Raw genomic sequence first — 9,623 nt, 5'->3', positions numbered from 1 at the left:
CCCCTGCCCCTTGTCTGCGTGTCCCCAGCCCACGAGGGACAGGCGAGAGTGGCGTGTCCTTTAACGGGCTCCAGCAGTAACAGGTGCTGGGAAAGGCGAAGTGGGCCGGCTCCTGCTGCTGTAAGGGATCCTCCTCTGCCCGCGCTAATCCGGCTCCGTTACACCCGGCATAGAAGAGGCTGCTCCCTCCGGCGCTGCCACAGTGCGGATGCTGCCTCCCTGAGACCCACTGCACCAGGACCCAGGTAACGGGGCCAGGGGGGTCTCCGTGGCTTCTGACTTGGGCTGTAGTGGTGGGGGTCCTGTGGGTAGTGGAGCCCGCAGCCCTGAGAAGAGCACCTCCATCCCCACGGGCTTCCTGTGCTGACTTGTGGGATGTGGGAATGCTCTTCAGGCTCTGCTGCACCTCCTGCTCTAGTAGACCAGCAAGCAACTTCCCTGTTACTGGGATGGTCGCTGGTGGGTTTATTCTGAGGCTGGGCTATCCTGAGCTCTGGATGGCTGCACGGGAGTGTTTTGGGATAGGGTGAGGAAAGATCACCGGCACAGGAGGGCAGTGGAGCCCAGGGCAGAACGGGGATTTGGGGATCAGGTGCTGGGCTGGAGCCCAATGCAGGTACGGGCACCAATAGGTCCCCTTGGCGGAGCTGGTTCCCCCTGGCAGGGGGACAAACAACGCTGGCGGCTGCTGGGTGCGGGGTCTGTGTGGCCCCGGAGCAGATGGGGTTTGCCTGCACGGCTGGACCTCCTGTGTCGTTCAGGGGGAGCAATGGTGGGGCCGTGCCGGGAACGCTCACCTCTCCTGATCCCTGCTGCCAGCTCGGAGCCAGAATCGCTGTCTCCTGCCCTGCCATGGTGGGATGTGGCCTGAAATTGTCACCCTGGCCGCGCCGCGCTGGCTGTTCGCACGTCGGAGGCCCCAGGCACCCGGTGACAGGTGCCGGGGTCAGGCCATCGATCAGTCACCGCGGGGCAGATATCGGGGCACAATGGGACGGTGCCGGGACTGGTGGCCACGTGGGGTCCCTGGCTCGTTGCCACCAGCCCGGGAGCCGCCGGCTGGGCGGCGGGGGCACAGTTCCCGGCTGGATGGCGGCAGCTCATCCCTGCAGGAGCAGAGCTACTGCCCGAATCCTGCCGTCCCTTCAGCAGGGCGTCGGGTCCGGCGAGCCCTCAGCTGCTGCTTTCTCTCCCGCAGGAGTCGCCCCGAACCGGGAGCACAGCAGGGCAGCCGCCTCCTGCCCGGAGGGTCCCATGGAGCAGGGCGGAGGCGCGGATGGTGCCGACACTGGGGGGGCTGGAGGCACGGCCGCCCCCGAAGCCGAGGGGAGCGCAGCACCTGCAGCTCCCCGGGCTGCCCAGCCCCAAGGGGGGACAGTGCCAGCCGCCACCGCGGCACAGGGCGAAGGCACGGATGAGCCTGGAGGAGGGAAGACAGAGCCGGAGCAGGAGGCAGCTCTGGCTGCCCCAGAGCCCCAGGATGGACGGAAAGCAGTTCCAGGAGAGGAGGCTTCGGCCGTGCAGCACGATGGAGGGCAGGCAGCATCCACCGGGCAGAAGGTGCCGGCTGCCGCCGAGGCCCGGGCTGTAGGGAAGGATGAGAAAGATAAGCCTGGGAAGAAGAAAACTCCAGCAGAGCTCAAAGGAGAAAAGGCTCTAGCTGCTGCAAAGGCTAGGGGTGGAGAGAAGGATGACCCCAAGGAGGAGAAGGGCCTGGCTGTGGCTGAGGCACAGGATGGAGGAAAGGACAAGCCCAAAAAGGAGGAAGCACCCAGTGGGTCAGGGGCTGAGAGTGGTGGAAAAACAGAGTCCACTGAGGAGAAGCCTCTGGTGGCAGCAAACTCTGAAGGAGGGAAGGCAAAACCTATGGAGGAGACAGCCTTGGCTGCAGCACAGGCTCAGGATGGAGGCAAAGGAGAGCCTGCAAAGGAGAAAATCACAGTGGTTGCAAAACAGGAGGTCCCAGCCGCTGCTAAAGCTCTGGATGAAGGGAAGCAAGATGCAAAACCAGAGCAAGTCCCAGCTGACACTAAGCCTGCAAAGGAGAAAACCATGGCTGCTGCAAAGGAGAAGGCCCCAAATGCTGCAAAGGCTCAGAGTGGGGAGAATAAAGTGGTAAAGGCAGAAAAAGCCCCAGCAGTTAAAAAGGCTTTGGACAGAGGCAAAGAGGAGCCCACAAAGGAGAAGGCTCCAGCTCCAGTGAAGGAGAAAACCCCAGCTTCAGTGAAGGAGAAAGCCATAATTCCTGCAAAGGAGAAAGGCTCAGATGCTAGTAAGGCTCAGGATGGAGAGAAAGCAGCAGCAAAGGCAGAGAAAACACCAGCTGAAAAAATGCCTCAAGGTGGAGGCAAAAAAGAGCCTGCAAAGGAGAAGTCCCCAGCAGCTGTGAAGGTGCAGGATGGAGGGAAGAAAACTGCAAAGGTGGAAAAATCCACAGTTGCATCAAAGGCTGGGGATGAAGGGAAAGAGCCTAAAAAGGAGAAGGTCCCAGCTACTGCAAGGGCTCAAGATGGGGGGAAGAAAGCTGCGGAGGTGAAGCCTCCCACACCTGGAGCAGAGGCTGGGGATGAAGGGAAAGGTCCTAAAAAGGAGAAGGTCCCAGCTACTGCAAAGGCTCAGGATGGGGGAAAGAAAGCTGCAGAGGTGAAGCCTCCCACACCTGGAGCAGAGGCTGGGGATGGGGCTGCGGAGCCCACAGAGGCAGCGGCCATGGCTGTTGTGAAGGCTCAGGGTGAAGGGGAGGAAGTGTCCAAGGGGACAGAGGGACAGCCACCAACGATCCCTGAGCCCCCGCGCCCGGCTCTGCTGCAGAGCCTGAGCTGCCCGGCTGCCTGCCACAGGTACCCACACCCTGCTGGGATGGGGGGACCCCCCTCGCTGCTCCAGGCAGCCCTGGGTCTCTGGATGCTGGGCTCAGGAGCTGCTGGCTGGGCTCTGCTCACCTTCCACTCCTGCTTCCAGGGAGGTGCAGCCATGGGCAGAGGTGGCAGAGATGGAGACAATAGAAGAGGAGCCCATGATGGTGGAGCCAAAAGAGGGTCTGACAGAGCCTGGCTCTGGCCCACCAGCTCTGGGGGACCTGCAGCCTCTGGAACTCCCTGGCACCCCTCAGGAGAGGACATTGCCCAGTGCCATGGGGCAGCCCCCAGATCCTGCTGGGGTGGCAGAGCAGCCTGGACCTGGAGTGCAACCATCTTTGACAGAGGCAAAGCCACCCCAGAGCCCCTACCTCACCCCTGATTTTGGGAAGGAAGACCCTTTTGAGATATTGGGTAAGGCCATGAGGTACCTGCTTTTTCCTTGTCTCCCAGATGCTCTGTGGAGTGACAGCCTGGGAACCCCATAGCCCTGCCTGATGCCCACACTGCCCTCCAAGCTGCCAGCTCCTGTCCTTGGCTTGTCACCTGCCTGGTGACCTCTGAGCTCCCCTTTCACTGTCAACAGGGCTAAATACATCATATCTCTTCCTGGCCTGCTCTGGCCACACTCACTGTGAGGAAGAGGAGCCTAGGGAGTGACAGTAGCTGTCTGGCTGGTGGCAGGGGACAGTATGTCCTCATATCCTGCACCACTGTCCTTGTGGGGATGGCAGAGCTTGGGGGCAGTGGGTGCTTGTGTGGATCCCTGTGAAGCTGGGTCCTGCTCTCACCTGGGAAAGGGTGGCTTAGGAATGTGTGCATGGGGTGCTTGTGAGTGGGATCTATCCTGGGAGGGTGAGCAGGAGGCGGTGGCCTGGAGTGAGGTTGGCCTGGAGAGGGTGACTCAAAGACATGGCCTGGAAAGGGTAAATGTGACATGTGGATTGGTGGGGGTGACTGTCATGAAGTGAGGTAGGTGCCATGCATTGGAATGGGTGCCATGGAACAGAGTGACATGAGCTGTGGTGCAGGGTTCCATGGAGCTGGGTTGGTGCCATGCAGCAGGGCAATGCTATGGGCAATAGCATGAGACCCTTCAAGGGGTTGCTGCATGATCCAGTGCAGCCCCAGCCAGGAACCTCTGGCTCACAGCCCAGCAATCAGTACCTGGTCACATCCTGCACCCACAGGCTGGGTGCCTGTCTTCACTACACACCAGGGAAGGCTGGGGTACCCAGAAGTGGATCGTTGTCCCTTGGACAGCAGATTCCCTTCTCACCTCATCCTTTGTCTCTGGGCAGACGATGTCCCTCCGCCGCCAGCCCCCTTCGCTCATCGCACCGTCACCCTGCGCTCCGCCAGTGTCAGCTCCCAGTTCAGCCTCAACTCCAAGGACATCCTCGGGGGGTAAGGAGGGGTCCCGGTGCTTCTCCTGGCACTGTCCCAAGCTGCTCTCCAGCCTTGGGCAGTGCCCCTGAGTCAGTGGGACTCCTCTGGTCATGATGGGTGGGTGCCTTGGGCAGTGCAGAGCAGCACCACAGTGCAATGGGAGGGTCCCCAGCAGCCTGGGTGGCTGATACTGTGGGCATTTCTCCCTCTCTCCCTTCCTCCTTCCCTCCATAGAGGCAAGTTTGGTGAAGTTCACACGTGCACAGAGAAGGAGACGGGGCTGAAGCTGGCAGCCAAAGTGATTCGGAAGCAGGGAGCAAAGGACAAGGTCTGAACGACTCCGGGCAGGTGGTGGCAGTGTTACACTCTGTGTGCCCCTGCTGTGGGGACACAGCCTGTCCTAGTGGCACAGGGCTGACACCTCACACTGGGGCTCCTTCTGCAGGAGATGGTGCTGCTGGAGATCGACGTGATGAACCAGCTGAACCACCACAATCTTATCCAGCTCTACGATGCCATCGAAACGCCCCGGGAGATCATCCTCTTCATGGAATTGTGAGTGCCTGTGCCTACCTTGGGGCTGTCCAGCCCCAAAATGCTACATCCCACCCTGGCTCTGCTCAGCACCTCCATGGTGGAGCTGGGCCAGAGTCCTCAGGAGGGCAAAGAGCTCGACAGGAGGATGGCTTGGGGCAGGGAGTCCCCCCAAAGTGACACCGTGGTCCATTCCCCTGCAGTGTGGAGGGAGGTGAGCTCTTTGAGAGGATCATCGACGATGACTACCACCTGACAGAGGTGGACTGCATGGTGTTCGTCCGGCAGATCTGCGAGGGCATCCGCTTCATGCACCACATGTGTGTCCTCCACCTCGACCTCAAGGTGCGGGGCTGGGGGCTGACAATGACAGGGCCAAAGGTGACAGCAGGACACTGGCTGTGGGAGTGATGCCTGTCAGCATTGCTCTGGTGTGGGCCAGCTGCAGGACCCATGGGCTGCTGGATCTGTGCAGTGGGGATGTCCTCTCTTGGTGGTGGGACAATGGTCACCCTGTCCCCACAGCCTGAGAACATCCTCTGCGTCTCTGCCACTGGGCACATGGTGAAGATCATCGACTTTGGGCTGGCTCGAAGGTGAAGTTTTCTTTCTCTGCTCTGTCCCTCCTCCCTGTTCCCCTTCCACCCTTCATCTCTGTGTGCCTTTGGGTACCTGGAGCCCCAGGACTTGCTCTAGGCCATTGCTTTGGCCATGGCACTCCCTGATCAGCTGGGGAGGGCAGCATCTGCTGAGAGAGGGGCAGTGGTTTGGGGGAGCAGCCTGTTCCCCTTCTGCTGACTTGCACCCCTTCTCGGCTGCAGGTACAATCCCAATGAGAAGCTGAAAGTGAACTTTGGCACCCCTGAATTCCTCTCCCCTGAGGTGGTCAACTACGAGCAGGTCTCCTACTCCACGGACATGTGGAGCATGGGCGTCATCACCTACATGCTGTACGTCAGGGCTGGATGGGGGTTGCCAGTGCCATGCTGGGGAGCTGTGGGCACAGCTCCTCTGGGTGCAGACTTGTCTCCAGGCACCTGGCTGCTTGGTGGCAGGTGGGGGGTCCTGGATGGGGAGATGGTTGTGTGAGGCTGGGGAGCAGGAAGAGGCTCAGCCTGGCTGCAGGCAGGAGCACAGGATGGTGGCAGCACATTCCTGGAACATCCTTGGCCAGGCTGGGTCTGTTCCAGGGGGTCTAGGAGGTGCTGAAGTCTGAGAACATCTTCCTCCTCACCTCCCTGCACCCCCAGGCTCAGCGGCCTCTCCCCCTTCTTGGGTGACGATGACACCGAGACACTCAACAACGTCCTGGCTGCCAACTGGTACTTCGACGAGGAGACCTTTGAGAGTGTCTCTAATGAGGCCAAGGACTTCGTCTCCAACCTCATCATCAAGGATAAGAGGTGTGAGTCTGGCAGTGGCCATGGGGTCCTGGGATGGATATTCCCAGAGCTAGCCCGGGTACCACATGCTGCCTCTTCACCAAGGCCAACAGCATCCCCTGGGTCCAGTATGGAATTAACCCCACAGGGCTCTGCCCCACTCTGACTGTCCCCAACAGAGCCCTGTAGCCCTGCAGGGACACTTGTCCAGCAGGATGTGCTGGGCCCCTCAGAGTCCTGCCCAGCCCCACCTGGGCACCTCCTTCCATCTGGTTCTTCCCTGCAGGGTTATGGGGTTTGGGGGCTCTGGAGTGGCTGGAGAAGGAGGTGGTTGGGGGTGAGAGGCTTGACCAGGGTTGACATGGGCTCCTCTTTCTCCCAGTGCCCGGATGAGTGCTGACCAGTGCCTGCAGCATCCCTGGCTCAATAACCTGGCAGAAAAGGCCAAACGCTCCAATCGACGGCTCAAGTCCCAAGTGCTGCTCAAGAAATATGTCATGAGGCGGCGCTGGAAGGTGTGGGGTCTGGCAAGGGCATGAGGGTCAGCAGCTTCTGAGGGGGCTGGGAGGGGGCTGCCGGACTCTGCCTGTCCTGGTGGATAGAATCTGGAGCATGGAGAATGGCTCTGTCTCACTGTGCTGCTGGCAGCTGGGACATAGGGCTGGGGACCCTTGAGCATGGATGTCCCTGGAGTAACGCCCCCATGAAACATAGGTCCCTTTGTAGTGGTTATTCCTGAGCTGATCCCAAGAGCAGCTTTTAGGGGCAGGAGTAGTGTCAGACCCAGAGCTGGGTCTGACTCAATCTTCAGTGCCACAGCCCTTGCCAGAGGATGAAAATCTTTCCTCTTGCCTTTCACAGAAAAATTTCATCGGGGTATGCGCTGCCAACCGCTTCAGGAAGATCACCAGCTCGGGGTCCCTGACAGCGCTGGGCATCTGAGCCCAGCTCAGGTTCCCCAGGGAGCCGAGGCCAGAAAGCAACCACTTGAGAGGGACACCCACCAGGCTGGAGCAGCTCTGTTGAGCGGGTCCCACTGCGCTCAGGACCACATCACCGCTGGGGGTGCTCACAGTGGCCTTGAGGGTCCGGAGGCTGCAGCCCGCCTCACTCCCACCGAGCCGATGTTCCTGCTGGGATTACCTCAGACTGCGAAGCTGCTCTGGAGTGAAGGTTTCTGATCTCATCTCTGGCCCTGGCCTGGCTGCGTGATGCCCGACCTGCAGCATCTGTGCTCTGCTCACGCTTCCTTCTCGTGCCCTCGGAGGAGGAAGGCCATTCCGGTGTGATCCCGCTGCCTCGGCCGCCGGGTGCTCTCTGCTTTTGGACACGAAAAGTGCTCTCTCTGCTTGTAAATGCCGCAGCCCTGCCTGCCTTCACTGCCGCTGGCCCCTGCGCTGTCCGACCTCCCTTTCCCAGCTCTGTGGCTCGGCGATGATGCTGGAGGGCACTGCGGACCCTCACCCTGGTGCTTTGGCACCGGAGCCGGGGCTCAGGCACCTCCTCCTGGCCAGCTGGGCATGTGGGAGCGGAGCTGGCCCCGAGCTGCTTCTCGCACAGGAAGGGAGGAAGCAGCAAGCACGCTTCCAGCGGCGTCCCCAGCTGGGAGCCAACGAAGAAAGAAGGAGGCTTTGTGTTCCTCCTGCCCTCCCTGCCCTTCGGTTCTGCCAGCGGGGGAAAAACACAACCTCTGCTTCACCCGTCCCCGGCAGATCGCGATGAGCGAGGCGGGCTAATGCAGAGCAGCTGGCCCGCGCTCCCCGCTCCGGCCGGCACCGCTCAGCCGACCACCAACACACCGGAACTGCTCCGCCGCTGCGGCCGCCAGCTCCCCCGCCCTGTGCGAGGGCTCCGCGGGACCTGCCGGGACTGGGGAGAGGGGTGCTGCTCCAGCTCCCGCGCCTTGTCCCCATCCGCGTCCCCTCTGCCCGGTGCTGCCAGAGGATGGGCATCCCCTGGGATTTGCAGCATCCAGCCTTGCACGCTGCAGGAGGGGATGGGGGTTGGCTGAGACCCCCCAAGCCAAGGCTGTGTGTTTGCTCTGGAGCTGCCTCTACCCTCTGTGCCTGCTGGAAAAACACTGGGGAGAGACACAGGGAGATATTGCCCCTCACCTCCCCACTGGCTGCAGCAGGGGAAGGGGCTTCAGGCTTGTGCCCACCGGGCAGGAGCCACGGCGGGTGGGACCCTGCCTCATAATGGAGCCCTCCAAAGCACTTGCTTTCTTGTAAATAAATGTACAGGTCTGCCCACAGCCCATACCTGCCACTCCAGGGGCTGGGGAGGCCCTACTCCCACCCGTGGGGCCTGACAGTCGCAGGATAAGTGAGATGAGGATGGGAAACAGAATCTCATCTCCGTGGTAGAGGGAATGGGTCTGGGCTGTGCTGTGGTCAGGGACCACCTGGTATGTCCTGGGCAGGGCTGTGCAGGCATAGTGCCAAGGGTGTCTGGTCTACACACCCAACAGCTCTGAGCACCCCAGGGGCTGGAGGAAGGGATGGGTGGATGGATCAGCTGCCAGTCAGACAGACGTGTTCTCACATCTTCAGCATCTGCCCATATTGGGTGGGATGCCCAGGCAAGGGCTGGTGGGTGCTGGTGCCCCTTTGCCCAGGGGAGCTGTGCCTGGCCCTGAAGTGGTTAAGGCTGCCAGAGCCTGGACTCCAGCTCCCGCCGCAGGCATCCCTCCCAGCCGCTTCCTGCCGGCAGCCTTTGACCGGTTCCTGTCGGTGACCACCCCACAGGCCTGGACGCCAGCGCAGCCCCATCTGGTTTGAGTTACGCTCCACGGCGGTGACGTCTCCTTCCTGTCTGGCCCCAGGAGCTGAGCATCGCCCCGGTCCCGGCCCTGGCCCTGGACAGCCACAGGGGCTGCAGGGTCCTGCTGTGGGGTGACCACGGGGCTTCCAGATGGACCATCAGCCCCAGACATTCCTGGCACTCTGAGCTCTGTAGGTGATCAGTTCCTGAGCACAGCCCTGTGTGTGCATGTCTGGGTGCACAGACACCAGCACATCCCAGGGTGGGGGATGCCTACACCACAGCCCAGTTTGGTTTCTCCAGCCCCCTCCTTCCTACCCTGGGACCCTACAGAGACACACACTGGGGCTGGACGAGTGAGGCCACAGGGCTGACACCCATGGAAGTAGCCATGACCCCATCCTATGTTCCCAGCTGACAGGGCTCATGAGCCCCTTAAGCTGCTTGGAGTGGACTGGTCCCACTGGCCACAACAGCCAGGTCCATCCCTTATGTGTGGGGTCCTCATCACCCCCACAGATGCACGGTGCAGTCTGGATGTGCACACGTGTGTCCTCAGCATCCATCCCCAGAGCCTGGAGCGGCACACATTCCCCAGGCACCCTGTTCCTGTGGCACCCACCCTGCCTGCAGAAACAAGGATCCCATCCCCGCAGGCAGTGCAGGGAGGGAAATGGAGCGGGCAGACCCCCGGCAC

At 61.3% G+C, this 9,623-nt stretch overlaps 1 protein-coding gene across 1 annotated transcript; it reads left to right on the top strand.

Annotated features, from left to right (window-relative positions):
• The first annotated feature begins 1,201 nt into the window (after positions 1-1,201).
• On the top strand, positions 1,202-8,088 carry MYLK2 (myosin light chain kinase 2). The gene is made up of 11 exons (XM_066330766.1): positions 1,202-2,840; positions 2,962-3,272; positions 4,160-4,265; positions 4,482-4,575; positions 4,693-4,802; positions 4,985-5,126; positions 5,307-5,377; positions 5,603-5,731; positions 6,032-6,184; positions 6,546-6,678; positions 7,025-8,088. The coding sequence occupies exons 1-11, from the start codon at positions 1,255-1,257 to the stop codon at positions 7,103-7,105; spliced, it is 2,916 nt and encodes a 971-aa protein (XP_066186863.1). The 5' UTR covers positions 1,202-1,254; the 3' UTR covers positions 7,106-8,088.
• Positions 8,089-9,623: the final 1,535 nt, after the last annotated feature.

The sequence above is a fragment of the Sylvia atricapilla genome, chromosome 16 (genome assembly GCF_009819655.1).
Source record: "Sylvia atricapilla isolate bSylAtr1 chromosome 16, bSylAtr1.pri, whole genome shotgun sequence".
Classification (NCBI taxonomy): Eukaryota; Metazoa; Chordata; class Aves; order Passeriformes; family Sylviidae; genus Sylvia; species Sylvia atricapilla.
Note: the sequence above shows the minus strand (reverse complement) of the source record. Positions and strands in the feature narration are given on the sequence as shown.